Source organism: Ranitomeya imitator, chromosome 1 (assembly GCF_032444005.1).
Source record: "Ranitomeya imitator isolate aRanImi1 chromosome 1, aRanImi1.pri, whole genome shotgun sequence".
In the NCBI taxonomy this organism is placed as follows: domain Eukaryota; kingdom Metazoa; phylum Chordata; class Amphibia; order Anura; family Dendrobatidae; genus Ranitomeya; species Ranitomeya imitator.
Window position 1 is genome coordinate 428743988 of NC_091282.1, and position 19971 is coordinate 428763958.

At 46.5% G+C, this 19971-nt stretch overlaps 1 protein-coding gene across 1 annotated transcript in view; it reads right to left on the reverse strand.

The window, feature by feature from the left end:
• LOC138670712 (transmembrane channel-like protein 1) overlaps positions 1–19971 on the reverse strand; it is a 181687-nt gene that overhangs the window by 104725 nt on the left and 56991 nt on the right. Inside the window, exon 7 of the mRNA XM_069758357.1 lies at positions 13321–13419. Coding sequence (XP_069614458.1) covers positions 13321–13419 — 99 coding nt within the window. The remainder of the gene's footprint in view (positions 1–13320; positions 13420–19971) is intronic.

The following is a 19971-nucleotide window of genomic DNA, read 5'->3' on the forward strand; positions in this document are numbered from 1 at the left end:
TAACCACACCTCTGACCCAAACACACCCCTAACCCTAATCCCAAACCTAACCATAACCCTGACCACACCCTTAACCCCAAAACACCCCTAACCCTAACACCAACCCTAATCTCAACCCTAACCATAACTCTAACCACACCCCTAACCCTGACAAACCCCTATCCTTAATCCCAACCCTAACCCCAACCATAAACATTATCCAAACCCTAACTTTAGCCCCAACCCTAACCCTAACTTTAGCCCCAACCCTAACTTTAGCCCCAACCCTAACCCAAACTTTAGCCCCAACCCTAACCCTAACTTTAGCCCTAACCCTAATGGGAAAATGGAAATAAATACAATTTTTTAATATTATTATTTTGCCCCAACTAAGGGGATGATAAGGGGTGGGTTGATTTACTATTTATAGCGAGTTTTTATTGCGGGTTTTTGTTTGGCAGCTGTCACACGCTAAGAGACACTTTTTGATGTAGTTTTATGCAGTTTTCTGCATCACCACATTTTGAGAGCTATAATTTATCCATATTTTGGCCCACAGAGTCATGTGAGGTCTTGTCTTTTACGGGACGAGTTGACGTTTTTATTGGTACCTTTTTTGGACACATGACATTTTTTGATCGCTTTTTATTCTGATTTTTGGGAGGCAGAATGAACAAAAACCAGCAATTCCTGAATTTCTTTTGGGGGTGGGCGTTTATACCGTTCCACGTATGGTAAAATTGATAAGGCAGCTTATCTCATTTATATAATTTTTTATGTTTTGGTGCTTTACGCAATATATTGTACATTAAAAATAATTGTTTTTGCATCGCTTTATTCTGAGAGCTATAACTTTTTTTATTTTTCTGCTGATGACGCTGTATTGTGGCTTTTTTTTTTGCGGGACAAGATGACGTTTTCAGCGTCACCATGTTTATTTAAATCCGTCTTTATTATCACATTTTATTGCACTTTTTGTTCGGCAGTATGATGATAAAGTATTGTTTTTTGTCTCTTTTTTTTGCGGTGTTCACTGAAGGGGTTAACTAGTGGGATAGTTTTATAGAATGGGTCGTTACGGACGCGGCGATACCAAATATGTGTACTTTTATTGTTTTTTATTTACATAAATAAATGGATTTATTGGAAAATATTTATTTATTTTTTTCTTTATTTGGGGATTTTTTTTTATACATTCTATTTTTTTTTACTTTATAACATTGTCCCAGGGTGGGACATCACTATATTGCATCAGATCGCTGATCTGACACTTTGCATAGCACTGTGTCAGATCAGCGATCTGACAGGCAGTGCAGGAGGCTTTCCGACGCCTGCTCTCAGCAGGCGTCGGCAAGCCACCTCAGTGAAGGACCTGGAAGGAGCCCCGTGGCCATTTTGGATCCAGAGACTACTTCCAGAACACGGGAACAACACGATCGCATCACGTTGTTCCTGTGGGAGACTACAGGGAGCCCCCGTCCCTGCGTGATGCCCCTCTATGTCGCTGTCACTACTGACAGCGGCATCAGAGGGGTTAAATGCCCACGATTCGCGCTAGCGCCGATCGCGGACATTGCTGCGGGGTGTCAGCTGTCACATACAGCTGACACCCGCACGCGATCACCACGGTGCTCACTTTGAGGCCACGTGATTGTGCCAATGTACTAGTACTGTGGTTTGCGGTAACTCGGTTCCCGCAGAGCAGTACTAGTACAGCACATGTCAGGAAGGGGTTAAAGAAAACCATCATTTTCATGCACGTCAATGCTCTATTGCATGCATCAAAGTATTACACAGTTGGGACAGCCGGTAATGGCTTAAAAAGGGTTTTCCTGGACTGTTTTATACGTTTTACTATGTGACTAACAACTAACAGGTAGGTAGCATCTAAATATATGCCTGGTCTGCTCTCAAGTACCATTCCTGCCAGAGATTCTGCTGCTCCATGTCAATATAGCAGCTCTTCCTCTTCCAGGCTGATCTGTTGATGGGGCGTCACTGCTGGAATTATTCTGATTGATAGCCGGCTTCCCGTAGTTAGGCTGCCAATTAACATATCGACAGTCACACCCCATAAACATGCAGCGCCCCAGAGACCTGGTCGTTGCAGTATGACACTCTGACACTAAAGGGAGTGATGGTATGTCTGATGGCACTGAAGGTGTTCTGTCTCCGCCATCTAATATTGTTACCCTGATTATCTGTTTGCGTAATTGCAGGTTTCTCAGTATGGATGTTCATATCTTTATTTGTTTTTAGTGCTTTGGCTCCCTACAGTGGTCAGAGTTATGTTGGCAGTTCAATCTTGTTTTTGTATTATCCATGTTTGATTCTCCTCCTCCTTTGCAATGCATTATGGTAGCTCAGCCTCCATTTCCTTCCATTTTTACTTTCACTTTCTTCAGTTTGCCTTCAAGGAAAGACGCTTCACTTCATCCCCCTTGCGATTGCATTGCCGGTATGTCTTTATGCTTCCTATAGATATTTCTGCTCTATATTAGCTTAGTTTAACCAGTTGTACTCCTAGTTTAGTCACTAGCTTTCTAAATGTTATGCATAATGTATATCATGTGTATTATGTATCTGTTCTATGCCATGCACTGATTCTATGTATATCATTGTTCACAGTTTCACCGCATCAATATACCACTATGTTTAATAAAGCACAGACTCAACCACAGTCTCCTTATTGGACCCCGGTATAGCGGTTTAGCTGACTGTATAGCTACGTATGAGCCTGCCTCAGCTAGTGAGGACAGAACAGTGAAACGGCAGCCATCCAACTAGTGGGATTCAAGTCACCGGCTACTCAGAGACTAAATACAGCTACAGCAATCTCTGCACAGCCAAGCACTTTCCCAAGACACCATGTCTCACAAATCGCATAGGACAAGATCTGTTACTTCCGTCTCCTCAAAGACAACATCCATCAGCAGCGCTGTCGCCATTGCCCGCGCAAATGCTGAAGCTGCCAAAATACGAGCGAGCTTTGCTGACCAAGAGATGCAACTTAAATTAGAAAAAGCACGCCTAGATGACGAAGAGAGAAGGTCGCGCTTAGAGAGAGCCAATCAAGAGAGAAGGTTGCAGTTAGAAAAAGCACGCATAGATGATGAGAGAGCCGATCAAGAGAGAAGGTTGCAGTTAGAAAAAGCACACATAGATGATGAGAGAGCCGATCAAGAGAGAAGGTCGCAGTTAGAGAAGGCACGTGTGGATGCCGCCTTAGAAAGCCTAGCAGCAAAAAGGGAAGCTGCCGCAGCCCTCGCCGAAGCAGAATTGCTAGAAGCTGCGCAAAATCCCAAGCTGCATAGCCAAAGCAGTAGATCGAGTCTGGAGTTTCCACTGCAAGACTCACCACAACGCACATCTCAGTATGTTAATGACCTTCCTGATCCAAACTATAACCCTGAACCAGTACCAAAACCAGAATACGACACCTCCAGCGAAGTAACCAACGTGGATCACCCTGCTGACGCACCGTACATCAGGCCGAAGCAATACGACACCGGCTGGCGCCACCATGAGGACACTAACAGGTACGAACGCACCTCACATCACTATCAGGGCGACCCATCACCAGTATACTCTGCTGACAACCGGTTCACAACAGAATTTGCCAAGTTCTTCACACGACGTGAACTGGTTGCCAAGGGACTCATGAAATTCACTGACCGAGCTGAAGGTTACAGAGCTTGGAAAGCTTCCTTCCAAAATGTCATTAGAGACTTGGGGCTGCAACACAGGGAAGAGATAGACCTGTTAGTCAAATACCTGGGAGAAGAGTCAGTCAAACACGCAGTAAGGATCAGAGACATTAATATAAACCGCGCTGAGACTGGCCTCAAAGAGATCTGGAAAAGGCTGGATGAGTGTTACGGCTCAGCAGAAGTAATAGAAAGAGCCTTGTTCAAAAGAATCGATGACTTTCCTAAAATATCTAACAAAGCTCTCCAGAAACTTAGAGAGCTAAGCGACCTGCTAAAGGAAGTCCAAGTTGCCAAATACGAGGACGACCTACAGGGACTTGCATTTCTCGACACAGCCAGAGGTGTTAACCCTATAGTCCAGAACTTGCCCTACAATCTACAGGAGAGGTGGCTCACACATGGTTCCACGTACAAATACAAACACAGCGTTCCATTCCCTCCCTTCTCCGTTTTTGTAGACTTCATACACCAACAAGCGAGAATTAGAAACGGTCTCAGCTTTGACTTTGCAATGCCATATGCCACACCATCACCACCTGCAAATCCACGCAGAACATCTGTGGCAGTACACAAGACTTATGTTTCTTCTTCAGGCTCTAATTACAGGTCTGCTGGCTGCTCCCAATCAGAAACAAAGGTGCAGGACCCTGACAAGCAGTGCCCACTTCATCAGAAGCCTCATCCTCTCCTGAAATGCAAAGCCTTCAGAGGAAAATCTATGCCAGATCGCAGAAGCTTCCTGAAAGAAAACGGTATCTGCTACAAGTGCTGCTCGTCCACAGCTCATCTCGCCAAGGAATGCAAGGTCAGTGTAAAATGCACAGAATGTGGCACCACAGATCATAACACTGCTCTACACCCTGGCCCAGCTCCATGGAGTACACAAAACACGCCAGCTGACAGTGAGCATGGCGAGGAGGAAAGGAGCACTGATACAGCTACGCCAGAGATCACTTCACAAGATCACTTCACTTCACAAGAAAGAATGGTTGTAGATGACGAGGAAAAAGCTAACATATTAAACACCTTCTTCTCCACGGTATTCACGGTGGAAAATGAAATGCTAGGTGAAATCCCAAGAAACAATGAAAACCCTATATTAAGGGTCACCAATCTAACCCAAGAAGAGGTGCGAAACCGGCTAAATAAGATTAAAATAGATAAATCTCCGGGTCCGGATGGCATACACCCACGAGTACTAAGAGAACTAAGTAATGTAATAGATAAACCATTATTTCTTATTTTTAGTGACTCTATAGCGACAGGGTCTGTTCCGCAGGACTGGCGCATAGCAAATGTGGTGCCAATATTCAAAAAGGGCTCTAAAAGTGAACCTGGAAATTATAGGCCAGTAAGTCTAACCTCTATTGTTGGTAAAATATTTGAAGGGTTTCTGAGGGATGTTATTCTGGATTATCTCAATGAGAATAACTGTTTAACTCCATATCAGCATGGGTTTATGAGAAATCGCTCCTGTCAAACCAATCTAATCAGTTTTTATGAAGAGGTAAGCTATAGACTGGACCACGGTGAGTCATTGGACGTGGTATATCTCGATTTTTCCAAAGCGTTTGATACCGTGCCGCACAAGAGGTTGGTACACAAAATGAGAATGCTTGGTCTGGGAGAAAATGTGTGTAAATGGGTTAGTAACTGGCTTAGTGATAGAAAGCAGAGGGTGGTTATAAATGGTATAGTCTCTAACTGGGTCGCTGTGACCAGTGGGGTACCGCAGGGGTCAGTATTGGGACCTGTTCTCTTCAACATATTCATTAATGATCTGGTAGAAGGTTTACACAGTAAAATATCAATATTTGCAGATGATACAAAACTATGTAAAGCAGTTAATACAAGAGAAGATAGTATTATGCTACAGATGGATCTGGATAAGTTGGAAACTTGGGCTGAAAGGTGGCAGATGAGGTTTAACAATGATAAATGTAAGGTTATACACATGGGAAGAGGGAATCAATATCACCATTACACACTGAACGGGAAACCACTGGGTAAATCTGACAGGGAGAAGGACTTGGGGATCCTAGTTAATGATAAACTTACCTGGAGCAGCCAGTGCCAGGCAGCAGCTGCCAAGGCAAACAGGATCATGGGGTGCATTAAAAGAGGTCTGGATACACATGATGAGAGCATTATACTGCCTCTGTACAAATCCCTAGTTAGACCGCACATGGAGTACTGTGTCCAGTTTTGGGCACCGGTGCTCAGGAAGGATATAATGGAACTAGAGAGAGTACAAAGGAGGGCAACAAAATTAATAAAGGGGATGGGAGAACTACAATACCCAGATAGATTAGCGAAATTAGGATTATTTAGTCTAGAAAAAAGACGACTGAGGGGCGATCTAATAACCATGTATAAGTATATAAGGGGACAATACAAATATCTCGCTGAGGATCTGTTTATACCAAGGAAGGTGACGGGCACAAGGGGGCATTCTTTGCGTCTGGAGGAGAGAAGGTTTTTCCACCAACATAGAAGAGGATTCTTTACTGTTAGGGCAGTGAGAATCTGGAATTGCTTGCCTGAGGAGGTGGTGATGGCGAACTCAGTCGAGGGGTTCAAGAGAGGCCTGGATGTCTTCCTGGAGCAGAACAATATTGTATCATACAATTATTAGGTTCTGTAGAAGGACGTAGATCTGGGTATTTATTATGATGGAATATAGGCTGAACTGGATGGACAAATGTCTTTTTTCGGCCTTACTAACTATGTTACTATGTTACTATGTTACAATGTACCGAGGTCTGCAAAGGGACAATAGACAGTAGGTCCTGTTCAAAAATATGCCTCGTCAAAGTATACCCGAAGGGCCATAGAGACCAAGCTGTAAGACTGTATGCTATCTTGGATGATCAAAGTAATCGATCCTTGGCTAGATCAACATTCTTTGACCTATTCAACATCAAAGGGCCAAGCACTCCCTACTCCTTAAAGATGTGTGCAGGTACTGTGACAACAGCAGGCAGGAAAGCTACTGACTACCAGATCGAGTCTTTAGACGGACAATTCTGCCTACCGCTACCTACGATCATCGAATGTAACCAGATCCCAGACAACAGATCTGAAATCCCTACACCAGATGTAGCAATCCATCACGCTCACTTAAAACCAATAGCACACCTTATACCAGAACTCGACCATCAGGCCCAGATAATTCTGCTGTTGGGGAGAGATATCCTGCAGGTTCATAAAGTGAGACGTCATATCAATGGACTCCACAATGCTCCCTATGCCCAAAGGCTAGACCTAAGATGGGTCATAATTGGCAACGTATGCTTGGGACACATGCACGCCCCATCTTCTGTGACAAGCATGTTGATAAATACATTGGAGAAAGGACGACCATCTCTGTTTCAACCTTGTAACAATGAGTTCCATGTCAGGGAACTTCCGCACAGCATCCAACTGCCTAACCATCTAATAGACTTTACTCACGACAGCAATATAGTGTCGGGAAGCTATGAGGATCAGTTAGGGTGCACAGTCTTTCAGAGAACTAAGCAGGACAACCAAGTGGCAATGTCGGTAGAGGACAAGTTGTTCTTAGAGGTAATGGACAAGGGATTCATTAAAGATGAGACCAACAGCTGGGTCGCACCTCTTCCCTTCAAAACCCACAGACCACGTCTACCGAACAACAGAAATCAGGCATTACAACGTTTCACCTCTCTCAAACATAATCTGCAAAAGAAACCAGAGATGAAAGATCACTTTTTCTCCTTCATGTCAAAGATTTTTGAAAATTGTCATGCAGAACTAGCTCCCACTCTCAAAGACTCTGAAGAATGCTGGTTCCTACCCATGTTCGGAGTATACCACCCTAAGAAACCAGGCCAGATCAGAGCCGTGTTTGATTCCAGTGCTAAATTTAATGATGTCTCCCTGAATGACGTTCTACTGACAGGACCAGACCTCAGTAACAAACTATTGGGTGTACTTATGCGCTTCCGTAAGGATTCCTTTGCCTTCATCGCTGACATCCAGCAAATGTTCCATTGCTTCCTTGTGAGAGAGAGAGACAGGAACTTCCTAAGATTCTTCTGGTACAGAGACAATGATCCTACTAAAGAAGTCACAGAGTATCGCATGAGAGTGCACATCTTTGGCAACAGTCCTTCACCTGCAGTCGCCATTTACGGACTCAAAAGGTCGGCTCAGGAAGGAGAAGCAGAATACGGAGCAGATGTCAGACAATTCATAGAAAAGGACTTTTATGTCGACGACTGTCTAAAAGCCATGCCTTTAAATGAGACTGCCATCAGTCTTCTCAGGAGAGCTCAGGACATGCTTGCCTGCTCGAACCTTAGGCTTCATAAAATAGCCTCAAACAGCCAAGAACTCATGGAAGCGTTCCCTTCTCAGGACCTATGTAATGGTCTCAGAGACCTGGACCTGGGGTCAGACCCCGCACCAATGCAACGCAGCCTCGGGCTTCTCTGGAATCTACAATCAGACACTTTCACCTTTCAGGTCAGCCAGGAAGAAAGGCCTTTCACACGTAGAGGCGTCCTGTCTACCATCAACAGTCTGTACGACCCCTTGGGTTTCGCAGCTCCTGTTACTATACAAGGCAAGGCCCTACTAAGAGACTTAACTAGGGAAACATCTGACTGGGATGCACCTCTGCCACCTGATAAGAGGATCCAGTGGGAAGAGTGGAAGAACTCGTTAGCGGCACTCTCCAACTTGCATATGCCAAGACCATACACCCCTGTGCCATCTACTGAGATACAGAGCCAAAGACTGTACATATTTGCAGATGCTTCTGTCAAAGCAATTGCCGCTGTTGCCTACCTCAAAACTGTAGACTCCAAATGTCAGTGCCACATTGGTTTCGTCATGGGAAAGGCCAAACTCGCACCACAACCAGAGCACACTATACCCAGGTTAGAGCTTTGTGCCGCAGTCTTAGCCATTGAGTTAGCGGAGTTCATCGCATCCGAAATGGATATCGACCTGACACAGGCCAAGTTCTACTCAGACAGCAAAGTAGTCCTGGGATATATCCACAATGAAACCAGGCGATTCTACGTTTATGTCAATAACAGAGTGCTACGAATCAGGAGATCAGTTCACCCACAGCAGTGGCATTACATACCCACAGACCAGAATCCCGCAGATCATGCAACTAGAGCAATTGACGCAAGTCGACTAGGAAGCACAACGTGGCTCTCTGGACCAAAACTATTGTACATTGAGGAATGTTTTCCAGACACCTTCGAACTTGTAGGAGAGGACTCAGATGCTGAAATCCGCCCTCAGGTGTCTGCACTACATACAATGACCTCTGTTATCCAGCTTGAATCTTGCAGGTTCGACAGATTCTCAAGTTGGAAGTCACTTACTCGAGCCATTACCTGCCTGACACATATAGCTCGCTCATTCATGGCTACCAGAACTTGTGACACAGAAAAATGTAAAGGTTGGCATCTTTGTAAAAATACCTACGTTACCTCCGACTTAGAGTTCTCTAGAAATCACATCATCCTCACTGTTCAAAGAGAAACCTACTTTGCAGAAATCCAATGTCTTACTAACAAAGCTCCAATACCAGCGAGCAGCGTATTGAGAAAACTCGACCCATTCATCGACAACAGCGGCCTGCTGAGAGTAGGAGGCCGACTCAAAGAAGCTGAGATGGAGTTTGTGGAGAAATTCCCTCTTATACTTCCCGGAAAATGTCATGTTGCCTACCTAATCGTACAACATTACCACAATCTGGTCAAGCACCAAGGAAGACTATTTACAGAAGGAGCAGTGAGGCTCACCCACGAAAGCCTAATCACCTTCATGGCTGAAGCTGCAGCTATAATCAATGCAAGACCCCTGGTTCCAGTTCCTAACGACCCTGAGGAGCCCTTGTTATTGACTCCAGCTACTTTACTTACCCAGAAAACAGGACAGTCCAGTGCCCCTCCAGGAGGATTCGACGCTAAGGACCTCTACGAGCGCCAATGGAGACAGGTACAAACTCTTGCAAATACTTTCTGGGACAGGTGGCGCAAACAATATTTGTCTACCCTGCAGCCACGGACGAAGTGGCAATCTACTAAACCTAATCTGAACATAGGTGACCTTGTTCTTGTGAAAGACTGTCAGGTTCACCGGAACCAGTGGCCACTTGGTCTAGTTACCGCAAAGTTCCCGAGCAAGGACGGCAACGTCCGCAAAGTTGAGCTAAGGATGACCAAAGGGAATGAACCTAAGACATTTTCCAGACCGGTATCTGAACTGGTCCTATTGTTGCCTTCGGAAGAAAGGAGTAGTGACATCCGTTGATGCCAGACGGGGAGTGTTCTGTCTCCGCCATCTAATATTGTTCCCCTGATTATCTGTTTGCGTAATTGCAGGTTTCTCAGTATGGATGTTCATATCTTTATTTGTTTTTAGTGCTTTGGCTCCCTCTAGTGGTCAGAGTTATGTTGGCAGTTCAATCTTGTTTTAGTATTATCCATGTTTGATTCTCCTCCTCCTTTGCAATGCATTATGGTAGCTCAGCCTCCATTTCCCTCCATTTTTACTTTCACTTTCTTCAGTTTGCCTTCAAGGAAAGACGCTTCACTTCATCCCCCTTGCGATTGCATTGCCGGTATGTCTTTATGCTTCCTATAGATATTTCTGCTCTATATTAGCTTAGTTTAACCAGTTGTACTCCTAGTTTAGTCACTAGCTTTCTAAATGTTATGCATAATGTATATCATGTGTATTATGTATCTGTTCTATGCCATGCACTGATTCTATGTATATCATTGTTCACAGTTTCATCGCATCAATATACCACTACGTTTAATAAAGCACAGACTCAACCACAGTCTCCTTATTGGACCCCGGTATAGCGGTTTAGCTGACTGTATAGCTACGTATGAGCCTGCCTCAGCTAGTGAGGACAGAACAGAAGGAATTCTCCTGACCAGGTATCACCAGCACACATTACACTTCACACGCCGGCCACTAGGGGGAGCAAAAGGCTTTATTTATTGGGCCCCTCCTCACACTTGTAAAACTAGGGGTTGGATGGAAAGTTAGTCAGAAGCTGACTGGGTTGGATTCAGGCAACATCCCGTGGCAGGGGGTGTTGCAGGCAGAAGACACAGGGGGGTCACTGTCAGGCGTGGGAACCTGGCAGGTGCCTAGCGAACAGAACAGAACATTACGGAACCTGTCATGATCCCAATGGCAGGGGATCACAAAAGGACAAGCACAAAAAACAAAACAAGCTCTAGGGTGATGGAAACTGAGCTGACCGCGATCCTGAACCTAAACACACAACTAGCTGTAGCCGGGGAACGTGCCTACGATGATTCCTAGACGTCTCGCGCCAGCCGAAGGACTAACTTTCCCTATTAGAAGAAACACAGACCTCTCTTGCCTCCAGAGAAACACCCCACAGAAATAGCAGCCCCCCACATGTAATGACGGTGAAATGAGAGGAAAGCACATACGTAGTTATGAAAACAGATTCAGCAAAATGAGGCCCGCTAAAGCTAGATTGCAGAGGATACAAAAGTGAACTGCGCGGTCCGCGAAAAACCCTACAAAAAACCATCCTGAAATTACTTGAACTCATGTGCCAACTCATGGAACATGAGGAGTAATATCAGCCCACTAGAGCAACCAGCAAAAAGGAATCACATATCTGCAAGCTGGACTAAGACAAAAATTAAGCAAAACATGGAACAGGAAAATCAAAAACTTAGCTTGTCCTGAAGAATACAGAAGCGGGAAGCAGAGGTAACAAGACACACTGATTACATTGATAGCCGGCGAGGAAATGACAAGAAAGCCAGGTTAAATAGGAAACTCCCATATCCTGATAGAACAGGTGGACACCAGAGACCGCAGAGAACACAAGTCACCCAGTACCATCTGTAACCACCAGAGGGAGCCCAAAAACAGAATCCACAACAGGAACCGTGCCTGCACTACCTTGCGGTGGTATCCTAAGAAAGAGACAAGAAGCGAAGGATATTGTGGAACAGTGTAAACGAGATCAAGCAAAAAGGAGTACCACTAGGAGTCGTGCCGTGAGACCGAGGCAACATCCTACTGAGGCGCGTAGCCGGTGGCTGGAACACCGGTGGAGTAACTGACTTTAGGCTTTACTTCAAACTCCGCAGGACAGTTAATTATAGGTTGGCTGTCTACCTTAAATCTCCTAAGAAGATATAGGGGGCAACAGTGGGAGAGGGGCGTCTCTAGGGTCCCGGAAGACCTCCAGGCCTTCCCGTCATACGGGTGCGTCCTAACCAAAACATACTGGGGGACGAGAAACTAGCAACATCTGGAACTAAAGAGAGAGAGAGAGCTGTAGAGAACGAACAAATGAACGAGAACAGCAGTTGTGAGGACTATTCCGAATGCTCAGCAGGGTAGGACTACAACACACAGGTGCTAGTGGTGGGCAACGATTTTCATCTGCGAGGGAAACTCTGGAAGTGCCCATCAGGCCGGCCTGTCTCTGCTAGCCCTGTTAAACGTGCTCTGGATTGAGGATCCTGAAGTCTTCAGTAAAGAGGTAAAGAGACTGCAACCCTGTGTCCTCGTTATTGACTGCACCTCACACCATCACCATCCACCTTACTGGGAAGCCCTGGGGACATACTTCACCTGTGGGAAGGTATACCATCCAGCTGCCATTCCATCACCCCAGCGGACCCCACAGCAGCGTCGGTCACCCTGACCGAACACCACAGGTGGCGTCACGAACCCCTGACAGACTGCATCACCTTTATTGGACGCCCCTTAGCAGGGTCACGGACCGGGTCTAGCCACCGTGACAGCCACAGAACCGAACCAGAGAGGCCCGGTACCGAGAACTCGTGGCCCTGTGTCTGGGGGCGATCCAAACAGAGCAGAGTGGAAGAGAAGCAGGTGCTCTTTTGATGTGACATTAGCAGAATCCAAAGAATCACCAGAAGGCGAAGTCTGTGACCACTGAGTTGGCAGAAATCGGTGGGTAAAATAGGCAGATAACTACCTGCTTTTTATTTCTTAGACCCATAGTAATAAAATTAGTTCCAGATAAAGAATAATGGCATGGCTCCTTTCTCACCTGACCTAAACACCATAGAGAACTTGTGGGCCCTCCTTAAAAGGAAGATTTACAGTGAAGGAGAAGAGTACACCTCTCTGACCAGTGTCTGGCAGGCTGTCGTTTGTGCTGCCCCAAAAATTGATGATCATCAACAGATTAAGAAACTGACAGACTCGATGGATGGAAGGCTATGACAGTTATTGAAAACAAAGGTGGCTATATGGGTCACTGATATTTTTATGGAAAAGTCAGAATTTTATATTTGTAGATTTTGATTTGCATAGTTGTTATTACCACTTTAAAATATAAAAACAAACCAATGAAATGGGAAAATTAAAATTTTTTCATTTAGATGCATAATAATTCTGCACATTAATAGTTGCCCAATAAATCTGAACAAATGAATATTCTCATAAAAAAGACAACACCTCACTTTTCCTTTCTTAAATATTCAGATTTCAGGTTTATTAACATTTTGGGTTGACCGATAGCACTGTAGTTATTCAAAAATAAAATCATCACCAGAGCTACACATTGCCTAATAATGAATTTGTACAACTTTATAGGAAAAACACTTACACTAAAATCATACAGTGTGGCAAAATTCATAGCGGAGGGTTGTTCAGCTCGAGGAACAGTTTTTCTTGGAATTGAACCATATGGTTTCCCCATTAATGCCTAAAAGAAATTCATGTGAAGAACATAGATTAAGATAATTCTATTATCACACAACTATCCTAAATATTTAGATACAGATAGTATATGTTAAGATAGGTTCACACACACATACAGTGCTCTCTGCTGAGCACTTTGTCAATAAACAGGAAACCCCAACAGAGCTCTGAAGGATTCATCAACTTTTAGGAGGCCACGGCCAATGAAGTCACTTTGGACACTGCCTTCCCTCCTTACCAGCACTGTTCATTTTTTTCAGACCTGCACAAAAATATGATCTGCTATGCAGAATGTCAGGCTCTAGGATGCCATATTAAAGGGAACCTGTCACCTGAATTTGGTAGGACTGGTTTTCGGTCATATGGGCGGAGTTTTCGGGTGTTTGATTCACCCTTTCCTTACCCGCTGGCTGCATACTGGCCGCAATATTGGATTGAAGTTCATTCTATATCCTCCGTAGTACACGCCTGCGCAAGGCAATCTTGCCTTGCGCAGGCGTGTACTACGGAGGACAAGGAATGAATTTCAATCCAATATTGCGGCCAGCATGAAGCCAGCGGGTAAGGAAAGGGTCAAAACTCCGCCCATATGACCGAAAACCGGTCCCGCCAAATTCAGGTGACAGGTTCCCTTTAAGCAGGTCACTGGATGCAACACAGATCAGGACAAAGCAGAAGTAACCAAATTAACTATTTATTCTCTAGGTGCAAATATAGGAAGAGGGTGATTTGAACAGAATGTAAATCGTGGGGAACACGGTATTTACAGAGTACAATATTCAATGTACAAAAATATCAAAGTTGTTATCAACGCACTGTAAATCCTGCAGCTTGAATTCACATACAGTTGGGAAAATAAGATTTGATACATTGCCAATTTTGCAAGAGGTTTATAATTGTATCATAGTTACACTTCAATTGTGAGAAACAGAATCTTAAAAAAAATCCAGAAAATCACATTGTTTGATTTTTACATACCATACTTTTCAGACTATAAGAGGCACTTTCTTCCTCCAAAATTTTGGTTGAAAGTAGGCTATGCATCTCATATTGTCTGGCTATGGATGGGGGGTGGCAGCGGCGGAGCAGCAGGTCACAGGAGGCAGGAGATGGCGGCTGCAGCACTGTGCCCTCTGCTAAAGAAAATATTCACTGATCCCCACGCCCATATCTCGCCCATGTCTCTGCACTGAAGCTGGTGCGGAGAGGTGGGAGGGACTATGGGCATGGGAGCAATAAATATTAATCTTCTTTAATAGCGGACGCAAGTGTAGCCACAGCCAATGGCTTCCCACAGCTGATGGGCAATCACGTGTGCCCATGGGAGTAGAGAGCAGTGAATATTCAATCTCTTTAATAGAAGGCCCAACCACTGCAGGAAGTCAGCGGCTGCAGCTAACTGTGCCCACTATTAAGAAGAATGATTATTAACTGCTCCACACGCCTGTCCCGGGCATGGGGAGAAGTGAATATTCCCGCAGTTGACCTCAGCATATGAGGGGCATGACAGTGTCATCATGCACTGTTACACATTGAAATCAGCAGCTGGCATCAGCACAGGACGCAGTGTTGCAGGGGAGAGGAAGAAAGGTGAGTAGAATAACTTTTTTTGTGTCCATGGCCATGTTTACCAGGATGGAGAAAAAGGGGCCAAGGATACCAGGATGGGGATGGTGGCCATGCATACCAGGAAGGGGGGGTGGCCATGGATACCAGGATGGGAATGGGAGACATGTATACCAGGATTTGGGGCCATATATACCTGAAAGGGGCTATATATACCATGATGAGGACATATATATACCAGGATGGAGGATATTAGTACAGAATTGGGGGACATTACCCCTAAACAGTGTCAGCAGCAGATCCCCCCATAACAGTCCATCATGACAACATTTTTTACTTACATTTTTTTTCCTCCTCTAAAACCTAGGTGTGTCTTATGGTCCAGCGCATATTATAATCCGGAATATACGGTAATTCATTTGCATTTTATTGCACATTGTCTCTTCAGAGAGGAAGAAGACTAGACCTCTCATTTTATTGCATGAAATAAGTATTTGATACAGTAGAAAAACAGAACTTAATATTTGGTGCAGAAATCTTTGTTTCCAATTACAAAGATCAGATGTTTCATGTAGTTCTTGATAAAGTTTGCACACACTGCAGCAAGGATTTTGGCCCACTCCTTCATACAGATCATTGAGTTTCAGCTGCCTCCAAAGATTTTCTATTGGGTTCAGGTCTGGAGACTGGCTAGGCCACTTCAGGACATTGAAATGCTAGTTACCCTGACCAGGGCCGCCATCAGGGCATGACAGCCGTGACTGGCGTATGGGGCCCGGTGAGCAGAGGGGGCCCGCATCGGGCCCCGTCTCATCTGGTCACCGGGCCCCCCCTGCAGGCGCTGCGGCAGCGGCACACTATTGACGTGCGGGCCCGCGCCCGCACGTCAATAGTTAACAGCCGCCAGCCAGTCTGAGGCTGGCGGCTGAATAGGGCCGCAGTGCGCACTCGCCGGCGTCGCCGGCGTCTGACGTCATTGTCAGCCGCCGGGCCCGGCGGCGAGTGCGTCTGTGTGGAGCCTGGAGAGGGAGCTTCACCCGGCGCTGGAGCTTGGCCAGGTAAGAAGTTGTGTTTTTTTTTTTCTTTGAGAGCTGCTGCGATCCAGGGGGACCCGGGGGGCAGGATGATGGACACACAGGGGCAGAAATGCTGGACACACAGGGGCAGAATGGTGGACACACAGGGGCAGAAATGCTGGACACAGTGGGGCAGAATGGTGGACACAGTGGGGCAGAATGGTGGACACACAGGGGCAGAAATGCTGGACACAGTGGGGCAGAATGGTGGACACAGTGGGGCAGAATGGTGGACACACAGGGGCAGAAATGCTGGACACAGTGGGGCAGAATGGTGGACACACAGGAGCAGAATGGTGGACACACAGGGGCAGAATGCTGGACACACAGGGGCAGAAATGCTGGACACAGTGGGGCAGAAATGCTGGACACAGTGGGGCAGAATGGTGGACACACAGGGGCAGAATGGTGGACACACAGGGGCAGAATGGTGGACACAGTGGGGCAGAATGCTGGACACACAGGGGCAGAAATGCCGGACACAGTGGGGCAGAATGCTGGACACAGTGGGGCAGAATGCTGGACACAGTGGGGCAGAAATGCTGGACACAGTGGGGCAGAAATGCTGGACACAGTGGGACAGAATGGTGGACACACGGGCAGAATGGTGGACACAGTGGGGCAGAATGCTGGACACAGTGACACAGGGGCAGAAATGCCGGACACAGTGGGGCAGAATGGTGGACACAGTGGGGCAGAAATGTGGACACACAGGGGCAGAAATGCTGGACACAGTGGGGCAGAAATGCTGGACACAGTGGGGCAGAAATGCTGGACACAGTGGGGCAGAAATGCTGGACACAGTGGGGCAGAAATGCTGGACACAGTGGGGCAGGATGCTGGACACAATGGGGGCAGGATGCTGGACACAGTGGGGCAGAAATGCTGGACACAGTGGGGCAGAAATGCTGGACACAGGGGCAGAAATGCTGGACACAGTGGGACAGAATGGTGGACACACACAGGGGCAGAAATGCTGGACACACAGTGGGGCAGAAATGCTGGACACAGTGGGGCAGAATGCTGGACACACAGGGGCAGAAATGCTGGACACAGTGGGGCAGAAATGCTGGACACAGTGGGGCAAAAATGCTGGACACAGGGGCAGAAATGCTGGACACAGTGGGACAGAATGGTGGACACACACAGGGGCAGAAATGCTGGACACACAGTGGGGCAGAATGCTGGACACAGTGGGGCAGAATGCTGGACACACAGGGGCAGAAATGCTGGACACAGGGGCAGAAATGCTGGACACAGGGGCAGAAATGCTGGACACAGTGGGGCAGAATGCTGGACACACAGTGGGGCAGAATGCTGGAGACAGGGGCAGAAATGCTGGACACACAGTGGGGCAGAATGCTGGACACAGTGGGGCAGAATGCTGGACACACAGGGGCAGAAATGCTGGACACAGTGGGGCAGAAATGCTGGACACAGTGGGGCAAAAATGCTGGACACAGGGGCAGAAATGCTGGACACAGTGGGACAGAATGGTGGACACACACAGGGGCAGAAATGCTGGACACACAGTGGGGCAGAATGCTGGACACAGTGGGGCAGAATGCTGGACACACAGGGGCAGAAATGCTGGACACAGGGGCAGAAATGCTGGACACAGGGGCAGAAATGCTGGACACAGTGGGGCAGAATGCTGGACACACAGTGGGGCAGAATGCTGGAGACAGGGGCAGAAATGCTGGACACACAGTGGGGCAGAATGCTGGACACAGTGGGGCAGAATGCTGGACACAGGGGCAGAAATGCTGGACACAGTGGGTCAGAAATGCTGGACACAGTGGGGCAAAAATGCTGGACACAGGGGCAGAAATGCTGGACACAGTGGGACAGAATGGTGGACACACACAGGGGCAGAAATGCTGGACACACAGTGGGGCAGAATGCTGGACACAGTGGGGCAGAATGCTGGACACACAGGGGTAGAAATGCTGGACACAGGGGCAGAAATGCTGGACACAGGGGCAGACATGCTGGACACAGTGGGGCAGAATGCTGGACACACAGTGGGGCAGAATGCTGGACACACAGTGGGGCAGAATGCTGGACACACAGTGGGGCAGAATGCTGGACACACAGTGGGGCAGAATGCTGGACACACAGTGGGGCAGAATGCTGGAGACAGGGGCAGAAATGCTGGACACAGTGACAGGGGCAGAATGCTGGACATTGGGGCAGAATGCTGGACACAGTGGGGCAGAAATGCTGGACACAGTGACAGGGGCAGAATGCTGGACACAGTGACAGGTGCAGAATGCTGGACACAGGGGCAGACTGTGAGACCCAGGGGCAGAATGCGAGACACGGGGCAGAATGGAGATACGGGGCATGATTGGAGACACGGGGCAGGATGAAAGACATGGGGGCATGACTGGAGACAGATGGGGCAGGATTGGAGACAGATGGGGCAGAATGGAGACACAGGGGGCATGATTGGAGACAAGTGTCAGGATTGCAGACATGGGGGCATGGTTGGAGACATAGGGGGCAGAATGGAGACATGGGGCATGATTGGAGACACTGGGGGCAGAATTGGAGACAGATCGTGCAGGATCATGGGGCAGGATGGATATGATGGAGACAGATGGGGCAGGATGGAGAGATCACATGGGGCGATCATATGGGGCAGGATAAGGAGATCATATGGGGCAGAATGGATACTCATGAGGGCAGGATGGGAGAATATCTGGCTGACGCCAGGAATGAGACACACGGGGCCAGGCTGGGTGATATTATTAATACCATAGGGGCTAATTTAGGGATATTATTACTGCAGTGATGTATTTATTTTATTTTTTGAGTATACTGTTTTAAATGGGGGGCGGTCCTGTTACTGTATAGAGTGATACTATGTCGCCTTCTTCATGTGGTGTAATGTAGAAGTTGTGAAAAATTAAGTAATGTGTTCTGCAAGCGGAGCTCGAGATAACTGTGTTATTTCCTGCAGAGAGAAGTCCTGGCTGGATGAAATGATGGCGGTCTGTGCTGGATGAAAGATGAAGGACTTCACCTAGAGACGTCACTGGTGAGTCAGTGTGTTACCTATACACTGACACTATACACTGTATACAGAGCTCCTGTGTATAATTTCACTAGTGATCACTATATTATCTGTACACAGACACTGCATACTAAGTACAGATCTCCTGTGTATAATGGCACTTATGGTGATAGTATGGTGCTTTTTTAAAAATTACTGATCAGAATTGTAGTATTCAGTCACTATGTGGTGGTAATATGTGGTCTGGACATGGTGTTGTGGTATTTGTTCCTTGTATGTGATATTATTCGATCACTGTGGTGGTAATATGTCATCTGGTCATGGTGTTGTGGTATTTGTTCCTTCTATGTGATATTATTGGGCATTTTAAAAATTGAAAAATAAATAAAAATATACCTAAATTGTATTGCATATTTTAACAAATATTTAATAGGTTACAGCAGAGTAGGGCCCGGCCAAAAGTGTCTACCGTGTTATGGTGGTGGCTTAAAAAATCTTTTGGCCAAAACAAAAGCTGCCTGCTATATGTGTGATCTGGTGATGGGAACTGTTAATGTGTGATTGGTGAGAAGTGGAGTTTTTCCAAGAGAGAGCGGTGGGACTGTGGACAGTTCGAGGGGTGGAGCCTTGAGGCGGGGCTGGGGTGGAGCCTGGGCGGAGTCTCAAGGGGGCCCCGAAAATTTTGCCAGTATGGGGCCCCGAAATTTCTAGTGGCAGCCCTGACCCTGACTGTGTGTTTCAGGTCATTGTCATGCTGAAAGATCCAGCCGTGACCAATTTTTCAATGCTCTTACTGAGGGAATGAGATTGTTGGCCAAAATCTAGTGATACATGACCCTATCCCTATTCCCTCCATTACTTTATTATTATTATTATTATTATTTATTTATATAGC